General features: G+C 39.8%; 1 protein-coding gene across 14 annotated transcripts in view; it reads left to right on the forward strand.

The window, feature by feature from the left end:
- TRIM2 (tripartite motif containing 2) overlaps window positions 1-25,472 on the forward strand; it is a 95,191-nt gene that overhangs the window by 42,070 nt on the left and 27,649 nt on the right. For 8 of the 14 annotated variants that reach the window (XM_048303443.1, XM_048303439.1, XM_048303437.1 and 5 more), the window contains 5 exons: window positions 7,416-7,597; window positions 9,729-9,966; window positions 16,236-16,387; window positions 17,063-17,243; window positions 20,251-20,974. In XM_048303443.1, coding sequence (XP_048159400.1) covers window positions 7,464-7,597; window positions 9,729-9,966; window positions 16,236-16,387; window positions 17,063-17,243; window positions 20,251-20,974 — 1,429 coding nt within the window. In that variant the 5' untranslated portion in view covers window positions 7,416-7,463. Of the gene's footprint in view, window positions 1-2,446; window positions 2,844-7,415; window positions 7,598-9,728; window positions 9,967-16,235; window positions 16,388-17,062; window positions 17,244-20,250; window positions 20,975-25,472 lie in introns of those variants that run through there. The other 6 variants (XM_048303445.1, XM_048303446.1, XM_048303434.1 and 3 more) reach the window with 5 other exon arrangements.

A 25,472-nucleotide genomic window follows, 5' to 3' on the forward strand; every position in this document is an offset into this window, starting at 1 on the left:
TTCTTTTTTACTTAAAAACAGAAAAACAACAAACAAAGTGCAGCATATAATGACCATCCCCACTTCCAGCTCCGAGGACAAAAGACATACACATACAATAAACCTGTTCAGAGTCTGGTTGTAACTGCTATGGGGGTAAAGTGCAAGATCATTCCTGGAGCTAAGAATCCATTTCCTCTTCACTAAGGAGAAGAAACCCACATATCAACATGTAACAAGTAAAATCTCAGGGGGAATGCTATGGCTTTTGTCTCATTTTCCTTGCCACAGTAGCACGCTTTTGTTTTGTTGAAGAAGCAGGATAATTTGTGGGGTATCAGCTCATTGTCAGCAGGCAACTTCTCAGAGTTAATGATAAGGGAACAGCACTTTGAAGCAATGTCTCATTTGGAGGTGTATATCCCTGTGAGAGTGGCTGCAGCTGTGGCTCCAGCAGTCTCCTCTGGCCATGAGGTATGTTATGGGATCAGTTCTGTTTTGAGGGGTATGCAGTCCTTACTACTGACCATAAATGGAAATAGTAATTTGAGTGATACTGGTCATTCTGTTTTAGTGTATGTAAATGTGGCCTTTGAAATGAGCAAGGGAAAGCAAGCAACTATATGATGTCTGCATGCTTCTGTCCGACAGTCTTCCACTTCAGTTCTAGGGGTCCCACTCCTGAATTTTCTCACTCAATTTTTGTTTTAAGTGTCTTTGTTCCAGTGGCAGAAACAAAAGGCCTTGGATCTTCTTGTTGTGGGAGTGAAATCTGTTGCTTGTTCTTTGCAATAGGGATTTCCCACACAGTGTAAAAAGAAAACTAAAAAAATCCCCGAACCAAATATAAAAAACTCACCTCTCCAAAAACATGCCTGAAATCTCTGGCCTTTTTAAAAACTTTGAATCCTGCTGTACAAATGCCTTCTGCTTCTGAATGTTAGAGCTAAAATGAAACACCTTGTGCTCTCTCTTTGATTGAGTTCAGCACATGTTAAGGGAATCAGAGGGACAGTATTTTGGCACAGGCACCCCAAACCCTAATACATGCACACACGCTGCCTGATGTTTCATTTCAGGTTATAAACTGGATTACAACATGCCTTCACCCTGTGGGCACTGTCCAGGGAAACCAGGCTGGATCTGCCTGATGCATAAAATGATCTGGCTAAATGATCACCAAGTGGAAAGTAAAGGATGTATGCAGAATTTGTATTTTTAACAGGAATTTAGATTACATTTCAATCACACTAGATGATTAATAATACTATTTAGCTCATCAATTCAAGAATGGAATAAATATTATATTCTGGAAACTGTGCTTAAAGAGCTTAGGACAACATTTTAAACTTCTAAAATAACTTTATCTGTCCTAATTAAGTCAGGGTAGCAAAGAGAGTATTTAAGCCCCACGCGTTTTCTTCTTGATGCAAATGGAGCTTTGTGTTCTTTTATTTGTGGGAAGCTTTGTTAGCCTCAGTTAGCTGAAATACTTGCATACGATTTCGTTTATTCAAAAGAAAAGATACACTGTATTTAGAGATGCAAATACTACCTTGGTCTGCAAAACCCACCAGCTGTTATACTGGAAGACAAAGCTAATTCTATGTTGCTTTACTTCAGTGGTGTCTGTGTATTCACAAGCATCTTTTTAACAACCTTCTCTGCATAGCTGAAAAATAGCAGGCACCAAATTTCTTTTTGATTTCTTTGGTAACAGCCTAGTAAAATCAGAGTTGATCTATGAATTTTAAAATTTTTAAGCAAGTAAATAGATTAGCTATGATAATACACCTTTGCATTAATGTTTATAGAAAAGCTGAACAGTCTGCTAGCCTTGATTCTCAAATTCCTTGAATATGAGTTTACTAATTGCTGCCTTGAATATTTGACTTGAGATGGAGTTGGGTCAAATATACGGCTCTGTGGTACAAGAAGCTGCTGCTGGTTTGTGTGTCACTAGCACAGTTTCCTGGAGAGGCTCTTTGCTTCTGCTTTAAACATCTGGAGAGAGACAAAGAGTGTTTGTGGGGTCTTTTGTTGCTTCTGAAAGTTGGAGTAGGGAAGAATTATGTTCCAAGAAATACCCTGAATCCTGGAGAAATCGGAGTGGAATCATTAAGTGTTAAACTTTATCTTCTTTATAAACGAAAGTGCTTTCATTTTATCTCTGGCAACTGTCCTGGTAATGGATGTTACGTAATATTTACTCTCTCCTTTGGAGTTAAATCCTTTTTCCGTTTTGTGAGTAATATTTGCATATGTATTTCTTAGCTGCATTGACATGCCAGATGCACAGTGGTAGCTGTCTCCGCCTGCTAATCCTGTAATAACATTCTGGTGACCAAATTCAATGGCTCTGCGCGGAGCCTCGGAACAGCTGATTGCTGAGTAGGGAGGAAAAAAAAATAACCCAGCGAATCTGGTTGCAGCTCTCTGCTGCATCCCCATCCCACAATCCCTTGCACCATTTGCTGCAGTCTTTCTACACAGGCTGAGTGAGAAAAAGATGTGCTAAATAAAGATTGATTGGTTTGAATCCTGAAGGGGTCTCCCACTTGTAAATGACCCAGGGAGGAAAAAAAATTCATGACGACTTCACTGGGCCTCCTCTTACTCTTCCATTTTTCTTTCCACCTGTCCTCTTCATGGAATGGAGCGTCATTCCTTAGAGCACAAAATCTCTTGTGCATCTAATAATGACTGTACTGTGATAGGGATTCCTTAACAGTTTTATGCGTGAGGATTGAAATATTAACAGACGATGGTTTGTTCGTTTGGATTACTGCGGAACTGCAGCTCCGTCCCTGCAAGGATTTTATCCTCAGCACTGCACTGATTAAGCTATTTTTCTACAAAGATGGGTAGGTCTGAAATGCTCAAGTTTGCTCAGTGTTATTCCTGGTGGCTGCTGCTGGGTTGCTCCTGTTTTGGCCCTCGATCGTTCATTACATTTTTGCATGCTGTAAGAATGAAGAGGGTTGCTGTGTTTTAAGCAAGGCACTAAGCTGATTGCAAGAGTGGGAGAGAAAGGAATGCAAATTTAGCTTATCAAGCCTTTTACACAAGTGGACTGTGTGGCGGTTCTGATAATTAATTTGCTCAGTGTGTTCTTATCGGCTGATCTGGGGGCTGCTGCTAGAAATGGCTTGAATCTGTTCTTTATTCCTACAGACTGTGGACAGGTGATCTATCTGTTTTAAGGACTTTTAAGCCTCAACTCCCCCAGTCCTTGAAGCAACATTATTGAGGGTTCCCCACCCTTTCTTATGGCTCTGGAGGCCTAACTGTTCCTTTGGAAACGTTGCTATTGGAAACCTATTCATTCATAGTGCATGAATAGACCCTCTAGGTTGTGAATACCATTGATAAGAAGAGGATGAACAAGCAGCAAGCAGTTTGTTCTCCTCAGGCTGTACTTTCAGGCTAGTTGCAGCTCTAGGTGGGTTGATTTCAGAGACAGCAGTGTATCAGTAACACAGAATTCTGCTCTTTTAGGAATAAAATCCTGTGAACAGTTACTTGATTCCCCAGTGTATTTTCTCGGCTGGGAAACTAATAGAGAATTTTCAAGAATTCCAAAGCTCATTTGAGGATACCTGTAGAAAAGGTGCATTTTTCTATTACATGTCTCTGTTTACCTGAAACAACTCTTCTGGAACTGTCATTTGCTATACCTAATGTGATTTTTTCTTTACCCCCTTTTCCAGTGCTATAGGAAGTTCCTTTCATATGGGTGGGGCCGCACCCTGTCTTCGTTCCTGAAGGCATGCATGCATGGAGGGGCAAAGCTTTCCACTAGCTTAGAGAGCCATTGTTTTCTCCTTTCTTTGCTGTCTAGTATATTTTAAATAAAAATCGATGGTCGTATCTCCAAGCAGAAGGAAAAGGAGTTACGCTTTTTCTGGGGTGGCTGGGAAGATAGCGATCTTTGAGCCTCAGAAAAGTGACAAAGGGTGTACATTTCAGAACCCTTTACTGCACTTGGTTTAGCAAACCCGAACTTGGTTTTGAGTGTGTGTGTTATAGATAAATGGGTGGGGTGCAATGTAATAATTGTTTGGTGCAATGTTTCCTAGTCCTTTGGCTTTGCATTAAATTACGAAGTGTAACTATATGGAGAAGTGATAGCCTTGTTTTCGAAGCTCATGCTTCAGCTGCTCTTTTTTGATTGAGAGACATAATGAACCTCTGAAAAGCGCTCTGGCAGTTTTTGAGCTCAGAAGATGCTACTAAAAAAGAGAACATTTTTCTTGTAAAAGTAGTGTTACTTTGCGAAATTTCCCACTGCTAATACATTTAAAACTTACGTTGCTGCAAGCATAGCAGTAAATCAGAAAAAATACTGTCTGGTGAAATTCAAAAACATTGTCTAAAATCCCCAGATTTTCTTCAGATAGTCTTTGATTGTACAGTTGCTTTCATTAAGTAAATGGGCAAAATCATCCTTCTCATAGCTACATCATATTCATCAAAATTACATCAAAGGTGGAGTTGCCTTAGAGAGGCTGCAGAATCCTGCAAATCCCATACTCAAAAGATTCTTTAAAAGGGACCATTTGTGTAAGAAGTTGTTGTACCAGGTAGTGGCCAAAGCTTGAAATGTACAGGTGAAATTCTGTTTCCAGGTGCATGTTTTAAATCTGATTTATGTGAGCACAGGGCATAAATGACAGTCATGGGCTGCTGCATTTCAGACAAAACATAGAATATTAAAAGCACTTATTTCTGAATCATTGATGGTTTCTTTCATTGACAAAGCTTAAAGCGTGAGCATTTGAAAAACAAAGCGATTGGCATGAGATTTGTGTATGAAATGCTAAGAATTACTTCATTTTGCAATGACATCAGGGGAATGTGAAAAACTAAGATGAAAACCAGATTAAATCAATATTATTTTTTTCAGGCAGCAGCAGATTTTCTTGTGTAAGCACTGTTTGCTGGTGTAGCTCTACTTGATAAGGGAAAGATGAAATACAAAAAATACCTGGTTGCTAGAGAACTTTCTTCTGTTAAATGACAGGCAGCATTCACTAGTGACCTATTCTTTCATATCTTAAGTACAGCTTTTTCCAGTAGTTTGTGTTCAGTCTATAACAAAAAAATTATACTGTTTGTGTGTCCAATTTGGAAACTCTGCTTTTGATAAGAAATCCTCCTGCTTCTGATTATCTTCCCTGTTTTGTTTGGGTCCCTGCCCCTAACGTCTGGGGAGGGAGAGTGGGAGGCAAACACAGCTGTGTAAGTGGTGAAATTAATTTTCCTTTTGAAACATGTCACCGATGTTCTGCGTGTTACGCTGTCAAATGTATGAATACATTAATAGGTATTTGATTGCCTGGTCTTTCTACTCTGTTTTGTAAAAGCCAGATGTTTTGGTTCCACTTCTTGTAAAGCCACCTTTAACTCAAGCTTTTTAAAAGTAACATGGTTTGCTAATTGATCTCCTAGGGTTTATTTTGTGTGATTTATGGCATTTAAATAGGAAAAAAAATTTTGCTTACGTAATACTCACATTTTATCTTACTGTGGGGAAAGAAATTTTTAAAAAAATTTAAAAGATGAGAAAGACATGCAAATATTATCAATCCTGAAATCATGCATTTTTGGGTCATGAACAAACATGATATTTTATTAGAGCAATTTTTATCATTGCAGTTTCCCCTTCCTTGGGAAAAAAGGAAATAAAAGGGCCTGCCATAAGTGTTTTCCATCAAATTAAATGTCAGTTACTGCTGTTGGATGAATTTGAACTGTGAATAACTTTATGCTGCTGTATTTGCTAACACAGAGGCGATGCCCCAGGAACCTGTTATCAGGGATGTCAGCACAGCTGACTTATGATCCATAATCACTGTCATTATCCTAGAAATAGCCCCTTGCTCGGTGCAGTAAGTAAAAAATACCGGTATGGCTAAATACACAGCTCAGGAAGAACAGCATGGGTTCAACTGTGACAGATTAGTGTGCCATTCATCCAAGCACAGGAAGAAGACCTAATGTAACACTAACAGTAAAATGCTATACAGGTCACACAAATCATTGTAGAATTGAGTGACTTTTGAATGAGCATGATCAGCAGAGGGCTTGTTGTTTCTGTCTTGGAAAGCCTGAACTGCCCTCAAGCTAGATCTCAAATTGTCTGAAATGGGTGACTGAAAAGGGGTAGAAATTGTGTAGGAAGAAGTTAGACCCCTCAGGAGTGTACCTGCAGAGAAGAAGCCCAGCTAGGCTTGCAGCTCACAGAGAAGAGGAGCCCCTGTTCCGCTGTGGATGCGGGAGGTCTGGCAGAACTCGGTGCTGCGACAGAGTCGCGCCTGCGCCTCTCGGCACTTCAGCCTACTAGAAATCCTGATGGAGAGGAGCTCTTGCTGGGCCACCCTGCCAGGGACTCTGCTTGCCAGGTTTTCCTGAACTATTTTAGCAGGCAGTTTACTTTTTTCTGTGGTTGCTTTCTTCCTTTTCCTCCTGTCTTCTCTTTTCATGTATTAATTCTGTTGGTTATGATCTGTATCTCCAGCTCAAAAGAACCTACATTTTTCTCTCCCTGTGCCTTGTTGCAGGACAGGAGGTGTTCCAAGCCTGCTGCCATCCCTTTAACCTGCAATTTTAATTCTAACAGTTAGTAGACTTTTTTCTTAGCCTTTTATTTCATGCTTTATATGCCAGGTTGTGAAGAATTCTCAGTCCTAGAAACATGATTCTTACTACTAGTTCTGCCTAGAATGACATTTTTCTTGCATTTATTATTTGGATGCGCTTCATGTATCCTTCACCCTACTGTTGCTCATTCTCAGTGGCTACCAGTTGCCTCTTCTTTGCTCTGTTTCTTTTATCAGGAGGATTTTCATTTTGCCTACCTCATCCCCATTGGTGATGCAGAATTTGAGCATTCCCTTTCCAGGGGCTGGCTGGTTCTGGAGCTTCCTTCTTGGGGGCTTCCTGGAGTCAAAATCTACCATATTTTTGGCAATACCAGCACTGACAAGGGAAAAAAAATTGTTAGGTGAACCATTTTCAAACTCTGTCTGTGATGCAGCCATTTGACTGGCTGGTGCAGTTCCAGTTAGAGCATTTTGCCAGCGGTACTGTGGATGTAAGAAATCCGATGTTTGTTAGCACTGGCTGAACCTACTGGCGCAGGAACGTTTTTATCATGGGATTTCTTTAAAACCAGACAGCCCCTTAACTCTTTCAGTCCAGAGGCAGCATGCCTTTCCCAAATGCTCAGACAGAGGTGTTGTAGATGTTGCTGACTGTTTCCCTGGCTCTCATCAGTGATAAACCATGTTTGAAGTTCAATTCTTTCTTGTTTTGGTTTGGAAATATGAGTTCCTGCATAAGGATAAAACATGAGTGGATTAGTCAGTGATTTTGTTATTTCATGGAGTTTATAAGCTGTTTTTCTTCTTTTCTTCTTTTCCACTCCATTCCAGCAGTGTGCAGGGTAGAAGGGAACAGGACCCATATGTCAGTGGTCTAGGATGGCCAGTGAAGGCTCCAACATCCCAAGTCCTGTGGTCCGTCAGATTGACAAGCAGTTTCTGATCTGCAGCATATGCCTGGACCGTTACAAGAACCCCAAAGTACTTCCCTGCCTGCACACTTTCTGTGAGAGGTAAGTGCTTTCCTCCTGCTGGTAGCTCAGTGTTTGTGTCGTGCAGCAAGAACAGGACAAGGCATCCTTTAGTGGACAGGGACTTTTCCCTTTACTTGTGAATGTCATGTTAAGGCATGATAAACTCTGGGAAGGCTGGAGAGGCAGGGATGTAGAAAAACACATTTGTGGCAGGCAGGAAGAAGAGACAGCAGTGGCGTATTTGGAATACCTTCCCTTTATGCAAGAGTAAACAAAAAGCAAATCCAATTAAGCTAATGAATACAGTTAATGCAGTGCGAAAGGTGATGATAGCCAGAATTTGGACCTCAAATTAATGGTCTCAAATTTATTCTGATTATCATATAATTAGAAACAATAAAAAAAATTTCTTTGTTGATTTACTAAGCCAATAAGTAATTATCCCAGCCTTTAATGTCCAAGGGTTAGACATGATATATACATTATTAATAACCTGTGATTAAGTGTCTTCATTATTCTGCAGTTTGGTTGACTGAAGTGGGAAAACTCTTCTGGAAAGAGATGTGATAAACTAGCAACCTGCCTTTTATTGTATTCAGCTGAGTGAACTGAATGTGCTTAATAATACTTCAATGTTGCATTATCCATCAAATTGTGGAGAAAATACAGCATCTGCAGAAAAGTTGAAAGATGAAGAATTAGTGGTTAGAGTTCTTCATCTGTTGATGGGATGCAACTCTGGATTGTATGTTGAATGGCAGGAGAATTTTTATAAATGGTATGTGGTGTAAACACTAATTTAGGAGATTTCTACCTCTTAGCAAGAATTGTGGTCTCTGACTTTGCACAGGGTGAAAGAAAAATTGTGGATCTCTGACTGTGTCAGGTGAACTGGTCTTTTGTAGAATAGGAAATCCCAGCATTAAAAAAAGCAGCACTGAAACTCTTACTGAAGTCAGTGAGACAAGATTTTCACCATCATGTGTTAAGTTTCCTGACTTGTGTTCATGTGTAAAACCTAAGGTCAGCTTCTGGTTTACACTGTAATCTTCTTAGGCTGATCTGGTTATGGAGAGAGGCTGGAAGAACTCTTCCAGTGTAGTGCTGGTGTGCAAAGCCTAAGCTCTCCTTTCACGGAGCCCGTACTGGGGGGTTAGGAGGAGGGCTGCCTGGGGAAGATGAAGAGTGGTGCAACCAAAGCCCTTGGAAAAGGATAAGAGCTGTGGAGCTGTGTGAGGTCACACTTTCTCAGTTGGCATCTCATGAGGAATCCGGAGTAGCACTGCTTCCCTTAAGAACTGCATTCTGCAAAGCTTCTGCTTACAGGACCATCCTGAATATAGTATATTGCATGCAACTATATGTTGCATGCCCAGCAGGTGTTAACTTCATTTTCAAGGCCAAAAGTGGCATTTAGTCTCACCTAAGCCAGCCTTCTGGATATTGTGCATATTGTTGGTTGCTGAACTTTTGTGTCAGATTTATAATCTGTGAAATGTATTTTTTCTGAAAAACCCCAACACTGTCCTCCCAGTCAAACACAAACAAAAATTTCCTCCAAAACTCCTTTTAACACAAACTGTGATAAGCTAGCAGGTAGTTCCCTATGTCGTAAAGAAAGCTCTGTTGATTTTGGGTAGCTGCCAAATAACTTTCCTAATTGAAATAAATGAAAAAAATTTCCTTTGGTTTCATTGGGACCATGTTTTACCTCTCAAACACTAAACCCACAAATACAAGTTATTAAAGGAGATTCTGTTGGAAAGACGAGGGTCAACCACTGGTTAGTCAGTTAAAGGCACAGGCTCAAATGTTGATGCAACTTTATGTCTGTCAGACTTTGTCTGATAGTTTATAATTTTTACTGTCCTGTGAGCAGGATGCAGTAGGTGTCTGGAAGTATGATCAACTGCACGAATATCTCAGAAAAGGGCATATAACTCTTTTAATGATGTCTGCTTTTTTTCATGTGGCAGAGTAAAAGAAGCTTTAAAAGAAAAAGAATAGTCCCCATAACTTCTTTTGCATCAGAAGCCTGTTTGATGTACTTTTCCTTTAATAAGTAGGGGTAGCACTATTTCAAACTATCTCTTTAACTGATGAAAGGGGTTTTTTTCCTTCTTTGATGGTACTTTTCCTTTCTTTCTCCTTCTACCTTCCTTGCCCATAGGTGTTTACAGAATTACATTCCAGCCCATAGCTTAACCCTTTCTTGCCCCGTGTGCCGCCAGACCTCCATTCTGCCAGAGAAAGGGGTTTCTGCACTCCAGAACAACTTCTTTATTACCAACCTCATGGATGTCCTGCAGCGAACGCCGGACAACAGCATTGAGGAGTCCTCCATCCTGGAGACTGTCACTGCTGTTGCTGCAGGCAAACCGCTCTCCTGCCCCAATCATGATGGAAATGTAAGTGAGACAGCCTCCTGTGCTATGTACAGGTATTGACATGTGCTGACTTGTCTGGGTTTCATGGATACTTTTTACTAAAGAGATAGCAGGGGAAGTGGAATCACACTATTTCTTTGATTTTATAGTATATCAGCAAAAGACAAGTAATTCTTCAAATTGACTCAAATGTTCTTAGTGGAGCATCATGAAGTAGTCATCATATTATTTCATTTTACCAGTAATCTGGGATGATACTGTCTTTTGGCACATTTGGTCAAAATTATTATCCTGCAAGTACTGAACCTTGTGCCCTTACTGCTTTGGGTTGGGTTTCCCTAGCCCTCGTGCTTGTAGCATCAACTGGTGCTGTGGGTACTTGGGTGTTTGTTCAGGCAATATGTGACAAGGACCTTATGAGTTTAACTAATCTGCACACTGGGGCAGTACCAAAAGTGAACATATTAACATAATTAACATAAAATGTGAACATATTAACATAGAGCCAGATAAAAGTGAGTCTTATCTGAGGATGCTTTGGGTCAGCACAGGCTAGAAATGGAGAGCTTCTGTTTATCTGCAGTGTTTTGTGGGTCTCTCATCTCAGTCTTTGGAGGCTGCTTTGTTTTTTCCCTCCACCTACTCTTTTTACCTCGTGTGTCCCCACATACATCCTCAAATCATATCAGTGTATTCATTGGCAAGTACCCCCAACTGAGAAAATATTCACAGATTACTGCAAGAACACCTCTAACTCTGCTTACTTCACAATTTTCTGTGTTAACCTGTGTAACTTCATGGTAGGCATATGAGCTCCTGACTCATAGCCAAGCTTACGCAAACATGTAAGTGGATCACGTTGCAAAACTCAGTGATGTTATGTTGTAAACTGAATGTTGTGCTTCTGTGCAAGCCAAGAAGTATGTGTCAGTAGTTTAAGACAACTTTCTGGGAACTGTTTTATTTGATACTCAGTGTAGGTACATTGGTTGTAGAGGAGTAATTCAGCTGATAGGTAATGATTACTGTAACAGAGGAATATCTCTGTTGGAATTAGGTGGACTTGCAGAACTGATGCTGTACACTCTGATTAATGAATAACTGGTGTAACTTTTTTTAATGGGTACTGTACCTATGTGTGTGTACTGGTTACTGATTAATGCATTCCTAGGTTTTGTTTGCATTTTATTTGCTTTCTTTAAAATGAACCGTTGTTTTTTTCTGACATAGCCATTCTGTTAGGAGCCATTTGATTGTGAAATGCAGAAAAAAGTCAAAATTAAGGTGTTACTTGTTTTGTATTTTAAATTATCAGGTGATTATTCTTTGGGTATGTTTAAAAAAACCTGGCTTGTCTACAATCAAAAATATGCTACCTTACACCTCTCTGAGAACTCCTTTATAGGGAAAGGTGCAGTTGTAAGTCCTCTAGCTTACTTGGCTTGCCTTGAAACATAGCGTGTCTTTTAGGATGCTGAATAGTGCGTGATGGGAACATCCTCTCGCTTCAATAAGTATCTGGGAGGGTTGGGGATAGCCTGAGGATGACTCCAATTTAAAGCTTTTTGAAGCTAAGAAATTAAAAGCTAAGTGCACGTATTAGTCCTTGTGATGGGAGGAGCTGAGGTAAGATTTGGGAAGAGCTTCTTGAGGCTGGCCAGGTGGGTCTGGCTGGAAGGGTGCACAGGGCAAGGTGCTGGCCACCTTAGGCCTCACTGAGGAAATGGGCTTATGCTGGCTTCATAGGTTCAGAACAGAAGAGCACTGTGGGGCAAGTAGGTTAGATATTAGGAAATATCTAAAAAATCTTCACCCAGAACATCTTCCCTGGAACGTGGGGAAGCGGTCACAGCACCAAGCCTGCCAGAGTTCAAGAAGCATTTCTGCAAATGCTTTCAAGCACATGGTGTGACTCTTGGGGTGGTCCTGGGCAGGGCCAGGAGTTGGACTTTGATGATCTTTGTAGGTCCCTTCCAGCTCAGGGTATTCTATGATTTCAAGTGCCTGGCTACTAGTAGCTTTACTGGGGGCTTCAGGAAGTGAAAAAGGATTGAGCTGGCAGCTGGAGGAGAATGCCTTTGCAAAACCAGCAGTCATTCTGCACTAAATCCATCCTCCATTAATTTTTACATGTTGCTTGGGGTAGGGTCAGACCCATTGTACTTTTAGTATTTGCATCAAATATTTATTTTAAATATTACCAGTTTTTCTTCGTATTAGCTTGGAAATAAGTTTCTGTTTAAACAAGTTTTTTCAATCATTTCAGCCATCCTGGATTTAAACCTCTCTGATTAAAATGAGATAGAAACTGATGCAGAGATATTTTCTCATTTGCTTGCCTGTCAGCTTGAAACTTAGCCTTCCTCAGGCCATGTAGATTAGATACTTTCCCTTCCCAGTTGGTCCACTATTCCCATCACTCATATTTTCCATTTGTGTATATGTTTACTTTATTCCTTCTGTGCACATCCTCCCATCCTCTGTTATGGCATCTTTGTTCTGTCTGTTCTTATGAAAAGTGAAACTCAGCTTGTAGTATCTTAATACAGAATATGGTTACCTGTGCCTGAACTATAAAAAAATGCTTTCTTATTTTGACACAACACGGAGCACAAATGTATGTTCTTGTTAAATCAGGGTAATAGGGCACATATGGAACTTTTGAACATACTAGAAGATTCTTATCTTCTACCTACACATTAAAATAAGATTGGCTTTATTCTCAGCTGCTAAACACGTGCAGCTCTTGCTGTATATAAAAGCATTCTGGATTGGAAACATTGATCTACAATAATTTAGGGGCAGATACAGCAGCCAGAGCAGAGAAGGCTATGAAATTCTAACTCCATTGTATGTAATGAGTGGTGTAGCCTCTTTGCAGTCACCCATTCTGAAATGTCTATACTTGGGTTTTGTTTGAATTTGAACTGAAAACCAGCTCAGAGTCGACCGTGTTTTTACAATGTAGAAGGTGGGGCAATGTATTTTCTGCCTCTAGATGTAACAAGAGAGGATACACAGTATTAAATTAAACACTTTTAACAAGAGAGAATGCCTTCTCTCTGACTAGCTTTTTCTCTAAAGATCATAGCATAGCTTGGCAACTTGACAGGCATAAGATCTTGCTTACAAAAACATTTCCTGAACTTGTGGAGGTGTTGCTTACTGCCTGAATGCTTCTCTTGGAAAAATAAAAAATCATCTATCCTTGATATTCTGATGAAGTGACTTCATATCTTACTTACCTTTTAAACACTTCTTTTTTTCTCCTCACCTCTGTACTTCTCACCATGTCACTTACTCGTGTATCCCATTAAAGTGTAATCTATGGGTAAGGCAAAAGCTGTGACTCAGGAGGAAAAAACTCCACGTTCTAAATTTTATCAGGTATTTCAGAGGTACCCTCAGGTAATTCAAACTTGCATTCTTCTGAAAGCCAAATCATACAAAGCTAAGGTACACACTAGCCCTGGGACAGAAGAATTAAGCATGCATGTGTGACATGAGGAAGGTGGGTGGCAAAGAGCTGGCTTATCCTTTTTCTGTAGACTGCTCTTTCAATTCAAACAAATAGAAAGCAGAGGATGAGCAATGTGATTTTAGAGAAGCGGGGCTTGGGATTGATGAGAACTTTTTCCTCAAGACCTGAACTTTGAAGGGCTGGAATTAGTGTGTCTTGGCATTGTGAAATCTAGTTCAGAAGTACTTGCATCCTTGATTATGCAATTTTAAAGGTTTCTGTAAATTCAGTTGAATTACAGTAGCGAAGATGCGCATGGGTCTGTAATTACATCGCAGTGCTGAAATATGCTGGTCTGGTTTAAGGTGGGAATTAGTGGATGGGATTTCAGAACCAGTGGGTTCTGAAATTCAAACTTCATTACAGCTGATGGGAATGTTCTCGTTGAATTTGGTGGAAATACAGCTGAAGCCAGAGCTGGATGCTATAGTATGTCCTGGCCAAGAGCTCTCTTGAATTTGGAAAGGAGAGGTTCAGGCAAATGTCATTTTCTGAGATGTTTTGTAAGGCAAACCTGTCACAGTGAAAAGTTTTCTGGGAGTGTACAAAATGTGATGCCCATGTTTGGCATGGAGGGGGGAGATGAAAAGCCAGTAATAAGTCTGTCTGTAGTTAGAAATTAGTCTTGCCTGATTAAGAGATGCTAGAAAAAAAATCTTAGGAAATCAGCCTATCTAGAGAGTTGAAGCCTGAATTGTATTAATATTAGGTTTTCCCTCTCCTTCATCTATGCACAGTACAATAATTGTAGTGGGAAATGAAAGCTGCTTCTCTCCAAACATTTTGAATTTGAGGCAAAGACAACTATTTGTATGCAGAGATAGATACACATTAGGTCTTTGTTATCTGTTTGCTATTATCATTTGAGCTTACGTGTTTCTCTGATGTTTGAATAAAGAGGAAGAAAGTTGTTTAGGCTGAACTTCATTATGCCAATGAGATGCTTCCTTTCTTTTATATGTGGCTGCAAATATAAAGATATGTGTTATGGGGTGTTCAATAGAAAACAGAAATACTGACTTATTCTAATCACTGTATCCAAAGATAAAAATACTGAATAAATAAAGGGCTTGTTGAAATATCTTGAACCTGAGCATTAAATTGTTAAGAGCAGAAAGATTAATTTTGGACACTCATTCAAAAGAAATGAATTTTTTTTTTTTTTTTTTTTGGGCCATATAAGAAGATTTCAGAGTTTCCTAATAGAATAGTCTTCCTTTTGGCTGTTTCTGATTGCAGACTTTTGAAGCCTTTGAAAAGAACTTAAATCCTACACTTGGTTTAACTTATTTCCTCCATGCACTGTAAGAATGCATCACATCACAGTGCCTACCAAAGTAACTATCAGGCCTCGGAGGATCTACTACAATGAGACTGCTAAATTCACAGTGACTGGAGTAGTGTTCATGAGGGTTGACATTGTTTAGAAGGTCTACTTTTTTTTCCCCTTGCTGATCTACTTGATGTTACACAGGTTATTTGGAGCAACTTTTAAATTTTCTCCGAAGTGGCTTACATGAATGGCCAACAAATGACTAAACCCTCATGGCATGTGAATCCCATATCTTGTGAACTGAGATAAGAGGGAAGAATGGGAATAAGATGGAAAGGAGCTTATCAGAGGAAAATCCCTGTTAATGCTAATAGCCACGTGCAAATCATGGTTCTTTCTTTCCCCTCCTTAATTCTCAAGATGCCTTGGAGCAGCCAGCTCTTTTGCCCCGTGCTGTTACAAATCCCTCTGCTCACCTGAAAACAGCTGGTTCTACACAACCATCTCATCAACCAACAACTCTAGCACAGCCATCTTTGTGCAAATATCTGAGTGCCAGAAGCATCAGCTGAATTATTCAAGATTCTGATGCTATGCTCTGAATGCAAAAGAGCTGCCAATGTCTTGCTTTGAAGCATATACTATGAATTCCCTTATATCCTTTTTTAATAAGCCTAAAATGCTTTGCGCCTAAGGACTTCCAAGCTGTAAAAAAAGGTCTCATGCCAAATTTGCACGTGTGCATTATTTTGACTAACATACGATTTACAGCACTTCTCTGTTTCTTTCCCTTCATGAATATATTCAGAATCTATTACATGCAAAGATCTATTTTTATCTCTAAAGAGCATCTTGCTAGGTACTTAACAGGTTGAAACAATCTCCTCCTCTTTCAAGTATAGATCAGCCCTCCTATTACAATCTCAGATATGAGGTTTTAATGGTTTTAAGGGATTAGTAATGGGATATGGAGATTTTTCCCTGCAGCACATTGGTTCATTTAGGGTGCTTTCCTCTAACAAATAAACATGCTGGTTGGTGATTTCCATTGAGTTTGTGTTCCAAGGGTGGCCTTGTTCTGAAAAGCAGCCTAAGTTTACACTTTCTTTAGCAGACACTATGGGACAACTAAGGATCAAGTTAGTGAGGGTAGTTGAATGCCTGGTTTTTTGAGTTGTTTCATGGAGTGCATGAGAGACACCAAAACTTACTATTACACAGTGTAAAGACAATGTTAAGACCAGCAGTGAAGTCCAGCATTGTATACAGGCTGCTGTTCTGACACTTTATGATAGAATAAGATGCTTTTAAAGGAGCATTTTGATGTAAAATGTGTAAGAATAACAGCCATCTTTTAGGCAGTAAATTATTGGTGCATAAGAAAACAGAAGCTTTGTCTCAGAGCTTGGCTAATAAATGAGTTCAAGACTCAGTAAGATATGCTTTGAGTTATATTACTGCTGCCATGTTTGAGTGTAGAGTTGTGCACTTTTCCAGGTGATGGAGTTTTACTGCCAGTCCTGTGAGACAGCCATGTGCCGGGAGTGCACAGAGGGAGAACACGCAGAGCATCCCACTGTACCACTCAAGGATGTGGTGGAGCAACACAAGGCTTCCCTCCAAGTCCAATTGGATGCTGTCAACAAAAGGTATGGAGACTCTACTGACTATTTTCCATTTTCAGTTTTATCACTGGCTTCCTGTGCTAACTGGGGTAGATATTTTAATGTGCTGGTGCCACGGGTATTTACCTTGGAAACAGGGATAGTGCAGCTAGAATAAGGACAAAAAATCCATTGAGTGGGATGTACTGAGGGATTAGTGAAAAGAGATTCCTATATGTCTTTCACAAAACAGAGGCCATTCGAAATGCAGGTGTCCTCCAAGGAAGGGGCATAAAATGCTAAGGAAGAAGCTACTATCCAGTTGTTAATTTAATGATAACTAAATAAATAATACTGGGTGTTAAAAAGACTGGTACAAACACTATGGTGGCAACAAGGCTTAAAAAAAAGGAAAAGTGGGGTAGATCTGGTTATATCTTCTCAAGTAGATATACAGTATAAAGTACAGAGGATCCAAGGTCTCACTGTTGGTAATGCCTAAAGTCTAATGGATTTGCACAGGGGAAGACTGTGGCTTAGCCTTATTTTATCAGACCAGACCCACTGTGTGGTTATAAAAGGAATGAACTTACTTCTGGGAAATGACCAAATGTAAAGACAGCCTGCTGATGAGAGGGTTTAACCAAAAGATACCAGGGCAAGGGCCAATGTTTAATGACTTTTGAAACAGCAATCTTTGTAATTTAATTCCTCCCTCAGGCTTCCAGAGATTGACTCAGCACTTCATTTTATATCTGAAATCATACACCAGTTAACCAACCAAAAGGCTAGCATCGTAGATGATATTCATTCCACTTTTGATGAACTCCAGAAGACTTTAAATGTGCGAAAGAGCGTGCTGCTCATGGAGCTGGAAGTGAATTACGGCCTTAAACACAAAGTAAGATGCATGTTTTGTTTCAATGAAAAGCTGCTAATTTAATCAGCCAGTTTTTACAAATGGTGTGGGACGCCAGTTTGACAAATTGTGTCTGAGATCCAGAGAACTTTGTTTTCCTGAAATGAAGTGCTGCAGAGCCTCACTTGTGGGTGCCCAGCCTTATAAGATGAGCATGAAGATACAGGCCAAACAATTTTTCCTGAAGAACTGAGTAAGGCTGCCTGTTTTGCTTCAAGGCACTGTTTTCCTTTCCAGTGCTTTGATGTCATGATCTAACATATTTCATGTTAGATGTCACGTGTTGAAATACAAAAAGATTGGAGGGACATCTCACTTTCTTAGGGGAATGCAGAGAGTAATAGATTGCAAAGCTGTATTCACTCTTTTACTTCCTATTTGGATGATTGAATCTGAGAGTCTTCCCCTTATACTGTAGATTAAGCTTCAGAGGAAGAAAACAGAAACATGTACTTTTACAAAGCAAAGCCTGTAGCCTGGTGGGTAGAAATTTTGTTGAGGATTATTAGGTCTGAATCAGGAAAATTAAAGAATTTAGACCTTATTTTCCTGGGCATCAGTTCTCTGCTTTATAAAGAAAGATTTCTTCCATGAAAGTAGCCTTTAAAAGGCAATAACATCAACAACTGGAGTTTCAAGAGTGCCATTACCAAGCAGCTTGAACATCTCCAGATGTCTGAAGTGGAGGAATGCTGCATTCCTGGATCTAGAATAGGCTTGAAAACATCATTAGAAAGGTATTGAACTGCTGAGCCTGTGGAAATGGAGGAATTCTAACATGTGCACAAGATACGTACTTTTAGGAACATAGGGAGCCCGAAACCATTGGGGCACGGAATTTAGTCATCTCCAGAGCTAAGGAGCAGCTTAGAGAAGTTTCAGCATCAATAATGTGGACTTAGATCCCAGGTTTATCTAAATGTATTCCTGATGTCACAATCTAATCAAGATGTCACACTTCCATAGCAAGCAAATACACTCTGTGTGTGTACAAAGTCTACACAAAATAGAATATGATGTTATTGTTGTTTAAAGAGATTTAAAATAATTTAATAACTATTTTGAGCATTAGAGAATAAAATTTTTATGAAGTTGCACATAAGCAGTAAAAGAGGCACCTACCCTGTTTGTATAAAAAAACCCCAGTTGAAACTGGATTTTAATTTGAATGCACAGTAGTGCTGCAAAATAAGTCAAACCCAAATCATCAATTTTTCTGATCATATGCTTTTAAAAAATGTAACAATAAAAAGGGTACACTTTACTAAAAAAAAAGTTGGCAATTCAGTTTGTTGCCCAGTGGACTGAAAGAGTGTAAGATGTAAAATACTCTCTGTACATTTTAAATATTATGTATGTTAGGATTTAATATTTTCCATTTTTGTAATGAAAGAAAGATGTCTTAAGAAAGTATTGATTTTAAAACATAGCTGCAAATTGTCTTTCTTTTAGTTTGTGACCTGTTATCTGAAGCATATGGGGTTTTTTCATCCTGGGACCTTATTAGCTATGCTCTCTCTTTAACTACTTATGTCCTTGAGTAAAGACCAAGCAGATTAGAAATGCCTTGTATTGCATCCTGAAAAATTTCTGTATGCCTAGAAAAGCAGAAGACTTGAAATTTCAGTGTAGTCTTGAAACTTGTTCATTCTGTTTTGATTGCAAAAGATTTTGTGTTGTTATCACTTTCCCATGTCAGTAACACGGGAGCCTGGATTTTCTCCAGTGGATGAAAAGCTTAAAGCTTTGAAAAATTCAGAAGAAAATGCCTTTAGAATCCAATGTCTTTACATAGTGTGTCTCAGCAAGGGAAGAGTATTTCATAGCAATAAATACATCCAGTCTCTAAGTTTACTTTACATCAACAGAAACGTTTCAAAAATATTTACTTTACAGTGATGGTCAACAAAAAAGCTTCTCTAATCCACAGTCATGTCTGTGCCCTGGTTCTTCTCTGTAGGAAAAACATACCAAGTGTATGACTGGGTACCTTCGTTTGGGGATTTTATCAGTGGAGAGTGTGGGGGGCAGCTGCAATGTTTCCTTGACTATCATGAATGTCTCTGCTAGGTTGTTAAAATTCAGGGATCCTTTTTCCAATTCACTGCAAAATTGGTTTAAAAAAAAAAAGTTAGCCCAGTTGCCAGCCCGCACTTAACAATTTTGAGGTCAAGGATTTTAAGGACTTTAGACTGAGGGCCAGAACTGACCCTATAATAGAAGCTATTTCATAGTCTTAAATATGGAGTGGCTACTTGCTGCCCACCAAAATTTCAGGCTACTCAATCCAACTCTTCCCACTATCCACAGCCCATTCTGTATGTTTTGCTTTCCTGCCTGCTGAAAGTGAGGAATCAATTTACCTTCTTCTAGGGAGATTTTTCCTTTCTTCACTTACTTGGTTCAGGAATCCCCCTTTTCCTCAGAATGGATGTGCATCCAGGTCTTGAGGCCTTGTTGTCCATTTCCATAGAGGAGTAACCCACAGATTCCCCTGGCTCTGAAGAAATAGTGTCAAGAAGTTTCTTGCAGCCTCTCTTATTAATGGGCTTCATGACTCCAAAATATCTCTGCATCTGTGAACACAACTAATTTCCAGTAACTGTCTCATTAACCATGACTGCTGAGAGTTAAATGGAGCAGGGTTCAAGCTCCTACATTTGTTGCTGGGTTTTTGCTCAAAAAAACCAAACCAAAACAAACAAAAAACCCCCCCGCAACAAGATAGGTGGGGCAGTAATTCAATCTATTGTGCCAGTGGATCTGTAAAGTCTTGAATACCCAAACCAGGTTGTTTTTTTGTGTTGCAGCATTATATTCCAAATACAGGTTAGTGATCAGTGTGGTACTTCTTCTAAAATGAAGGTTTAAATTAAACTCTAAAATAAGACATCATAAATTTGGTTCCTACAAAGACCTTTAGATGCTACATCTTCATAGGATAGGTCTTGTAACACAATGCTAATCTGGTGTTTGGTAATGCACACAGGTCCTCCAGACACAGCTGGATACCTTGCTAGAAGGACAGGAAAGCATTAAAAGCTGCAGCAACTTTACAGCCCAAGCCCTCAACCACGGCACCGAAACTGAAGTGCTGCTGGTGAAGAAGCAAATGAGTGACAAGCTGAACGAACTGGCCGAGCGGGACTTTCCGCTGCAGCCCCGTGAAAACGATCAGTTGGACTTTATCGTGGAAACAGAAGGCCTGAAGAAGTCCATTCACAACCTGGGGACTATTTTAACCACCAATGCTGTTGCCTCTGAAACAGTTGCCACCGGTGAGGGACTGAGGCAGACAGTGATCGGACAGCCCATGTCTGTTACCATCACAACCAAGGACAAAGATGGGGAGCTCTGTAAATCTGGGAATGCTTACCTCACTGCTGAACTGAGCACGCCTGATGGGAGTGTAGCAGATGGAGAAATACTTGACAACAAAAATGGCACTTACGAATTTTTGTATACTGTTCAGAAAGAAGGGGACTTCACTTTGTCACTGAGACTTTATGATCAACATATCAAGGGCAGCCCATTCAAACTTAAAGTGGTCAGGTCAGCAGATGTGTCCCCTACCACTGAAGGGGTTAAGAGGCGTGTTAAATCTCCTGGCAGTGGTCATGTGAAGCAGAAAGCTGTGAAGAGACCTGCAAGCATGTACAGCACTGGCAAAAGAAAAGAGAATCCCATTGAAGATGATTTGATCTTCAGAATAGGTAGGTGACTTGGCTGCCTGTTGACATACTTAAAAACAGTTCAGGGAAACTGAATGAAAAAGTTTAGTTATTGTAAAGCTAAAGATGTAAGTAGAGCAACCTGGTAATACCATTCAACCTCTTGACTTTTGTTTATATGTAAATTTTGGAAGTATACACTTCAAAAATAGTTTGCAGCAAATATTTAATTGGGATTTTGGTTGAGAAATGGATACATTTGATTTGGGGTATTTAAAAAATTGTTAATATTCTTATTACAAAGCTTTTGGTATGGATTAAAGTAATTCAGCTTGTAATTTTGCTTCTGTATCCCTTGCTTCTAGTGAGCAGTTTCTGGCTTGACTACCAAACAGTGGTATGGTTCTGGTTTGGCCTTTGTTGGTAGTGGTGCTGTTTGTTAGATTTTTTTTTTCCTTTTTTTTTAAACTACTCTTTCCAACACACCATAAATTCTAGAAGTCTTAAATGTTTTCCCAGAAGTGCAGAGCCTTTTAGTTGTGTCATGATGCAACCATGACCATGGGCTTTATTTTTGAGTTCTACCTTCTCCCCTTCACCACTCAAAATAGGAAGATGCATTTCATTAGAGCAAGAGCTATGCATGTCTCAGAACTTTTGCTCCATGAAACCTCTTGGAGTGTCCATATTTGGGATATAATGATCACTATTTTATAGAAAAAACAGAGCTGAAAGTAATATTTCATGTTCAGTTTTCAGCCACTCATTTCACAGAATGACCCTCTATAGAGATGTTCCTCTGGGCTTCTGTGGGCTTATGTATGCATTGTCTGAAAGGTCACAATGCTCTAGGGTTTTACAATCTTCCAAATTATGCAGGTAAAACTTCTGACATTTTCACAAGGATTGCCTTCATGGAGTTCATTTACTTCCAGTTTCAGCTCACTTTGAAAAGTTAAGGTTTGATTCATTTGTTGATGAGGTAATGTAAAGTTTATCATTGTTCTCCAACACAACTGTGTATCTGTTTTGAACCCATTGTTGAATTCCTCCAATGGCCCTGACCAAATCTGGGTCTGTATTGTAAGCTGGGCAAGATAAATCTTCTATTTGGGCTGCCAGAAGCTCACACAGCTGTGTTGGAGAATCACACTGTAATATTCCTCTGGGCATCCAAGTATATGGAGTGTGCTATTGTATGTATGCTGATGTATGGGCTTTTATGCACACAAGTAAATTGATCAGCTGCTAGCAGGGGATTGTTCTCCTGCTAGTATTAACAAGAGATAGCACAAATGCAACATTAGTGCATTTGTTCATGGGGATGTGTGTATTGTATCTTCTGCCAATTCTGTGTTATTTGTGGCTTTTAAAATGGCATGTGGTTCTCTTCAGACATTCCAAAGTCAAATTATTGACTATATGCTCACAGATTTCATTATTTACAAGAGCAGAGTATTTCTTGCATCCTTTTTCTCTCTCAATAATTTATATCCTCAACCTATTATTTTTTTTAAACAGGTGTAATCTCTAAGAGTGTGTCCATGCAATATCTGTGTAGCATGTCCTAGTCTATACAAATGAAAACAAGAATGTTCTTATGAGATCTAGAAAATAATTGTTGCCCAATGATTTTTCTACCTCTACAACTGGTAGAAAGCACTAAAGTGAGAGGGAAGTCTTTCATTACCCTCCTTTTGTGCCCTAGACCCATGCCGAGCAGAGGTGAGGGGTGTTCACAGTATTAGCCACTTCCACCTTCCCTGGTAAATCTCTTCCATGTCCTTCAAAGAAGGGTTAAGAGACATGGTTGTTATCAGCTGCTCTGTCTAGGACCCCATCTTATGTTCTAGCTCTGCCATGCTGCACTGTGTGCCTTGGTATTTTTTCTCTTCTGGCACTTTTTGTGACTGGGTTCTTTGACACCATTTAGCAGTAGTGGTTCTATTTCCCACTTTAACTGCTTTTTTCTCTTCGTTTATTTATATTTGGAATTGGCATCAGATACAGCCAGATGGAGAGTTGGCCCTCTGCTAGAAAGTTCAATTTTCCTTTTCCTCAGACCGTTAAGTTGTCTGTTAAGTCACGTTACTGAGCATCTAAGTTTAGCTGGTACATTAATATGTAAAATAAAACATTGCCTTTAACAGAACTTCTGTCAGCCTCCTTACTAGGTGTGAATGTCGTCTTCTGTTCTGTTACCAATGCTGAAAGCAAATAGGAGACTTACTGTGAATTTACTCCACATAAACCCTTACAAACAAGGCCTATGTAATAACAGCTTTAGTGCAGTTTAAAAAGCAGGCTTAGAGGGAGCAAAAGGATTCTTGATTGGGTGTTTCACAGAATCACAAAAGAAATAAGGTTGGAAGGGACCACAGTGGGTCATCTGGTCCAGCCTCCCTGCTGCAGAAATAGGAATGCCTAGTAATGGGAAAAAATAATTTCCGTTTCCAGTTTATTGGCTCAAATCCCTCTGATGTTCGTCGTGAACTCTATGGGTTTGTGATGGCCAGTGTGGAATTTTGCCAGGCCTGCACTGCATTGCATTGCATTGCATTGCATTGCAGTCGTACCTGTATTGGACTGGGGGGAAGGAAGAACTCTTGATACCACATTGCTGGCAAAGTCCCCAGCACATTTCTGATGTGCTGATGACAGAGACCTGGCCTGGATTTGACTCTTTTTATTTGAGGTTTGGCTGCTGTGAGAGCAAAGAACTTTGGAGGTGCACCTACCCCTAGGTTTGTCCATGCCTGTCTGTGGTGACAGGGTCTCTGCTGCACAAGCTTGGGGGTGGTCTTGGCCAAGTTTTTAGGGACAGATGCTGTGTAAAGCAAATTAACACAAACCAGTCCATCTTCACTACCAACAGTGTGTGGGCATATCTGCCAGAGTTCCTACTGAATTATTCATTCCTCTTTAAAGGTTACAAACAGTGTGCCTTCAACCAGCAGACTGACTAATTTTAAAACACAGAGTTACGTGGGAAGGATTAGAAAGACTGACATTTCTTTTACAGCAAGCGCATAGGGTTAACAATCCAGTGCAGTTTTACTCCAGAGATTTCTGTGTTTCGGCTGCATCCATTATGAGAGGGGGCATCACAGCCTCATAAGGTGTAAGATTTGACTAAATATCTTTTAGCACTCTGAGGAAAAAAGAAAGGAAGCTGGGAAACAAGAAAATTCCTTGATGCCTGTCTATGCAGTATGTATGTAGACCTTTCCACGCAGTTTAGTTTTACCTTCTGTTCCAGTACCACATAGGAAAGAGTCCAAGAAGAATTACTTGTAGTGCTGTAGGCAGGAAAGAAATGGTTCCTACACAACAGGTTATGGCCACTCACAACCTCTAAAGTCTTCCAATAATCTATAATATTTCTGCAGTTTGATTTTATCTCTCTGAATCTATTCCCTTCCTGCTGGAGGAACTGACACATTTTTTTCTTTGTATTTTAGGAATCTGGGGAATCTAAGTTAGCAAGCAGGGGGGTTATTATTCATATTAGTAAAACTTAGAAAGCAAAACCCACTCCTTCTCTTACTATGAACATTAAAAATATACACTATACAAGTTTGTTCAGATTCCCAGGACTTGAAGAGCAAATTGTTACTACAGTTACATGGAGTAATTTTTAACATCTCCTGTGATTGTTAATGGGCTTTTAGATTATTTTTTCCCTTCTTTTTGGTGAGATTCAGTATGGCCTCTATTGTGCAAGAGTAAAAGATTGAAATTACGAAGCATTTTATGTGTGCTAGAATTGTCTTGAGAAGAAAATGGATACCTTCTTTGTTGAAAGCTAAATTAATTGGTTTGTGCAGGCTATGCTCAGTAATACCAGACAGAATTAGACAGAGCTAAAACAAATCTGATTATTATCTTTATACAAAAATGGTATAAAAGGAGATACTCCACAGGCCACAGATCTGCTTCCTAATAACTCTGTTCAGCCTTCCCCTTTTGAAATCTCTCCTGTTTTCTCCCAGTCCCCAGCAGCTTGCAGTAAAATATCTGTCTTTTCCTCCTTTGTGCCCTGCACTAGCTCAGAAGAGGAGGGAGATAAAGCTGGGCAGCGAAGGGCACAAAAGATGCAGGCTTTCATCTCTTGCCCAGGCTGCTTGGGAAACACTGGAATGAGGCTCCTACTGGTTCCAGCCCTGTGCAATTGAAATGTTGGTGCCTTCCTAGGCTAAGGAGAGATGGGTGACTGCCTGTGATGGAGAGAAGACAAAACATGAAATGCCTTGATACAGAGGGGTAGTATCTTGCAGTAAAAGACTTGCTGAAGACTCTCTCTTAGGCAGGTATGTTCATAAGGAAGGACTTTCTGCTTACGAAGAGAGCTATCATCCTTTGGTATTGCAGAGTCAGTTGCAAAAGCCTGCTTTTCCAGAGGCTGACAGGCTTTCCTCTCATCATCTGAAGTGCCTGCGCCTGGCTTCAGATCTTTGCTGGAGTAGTGAATTATTCAAAATGCAAAGTTCAAAGTTATCTGATTTCCTCTTGAACATACATTAGAAAATAAGCTTTGTTC

Source organism: Corvus hawaiiensis, chromosome 5 (genome assembly GCF_020740725.1).
Source record: "Corvus hawaiiensis isolate bCorHaw1 chromosome 5, bCorHaw1.pri.cur, whole genome shotgun sequence".
Lineage (NCBI taxonomy): Eukaryota > Metazoa > Chordata > Aves > Passeriformes > Corvidae > Corvus > Corvus hawaiiensis.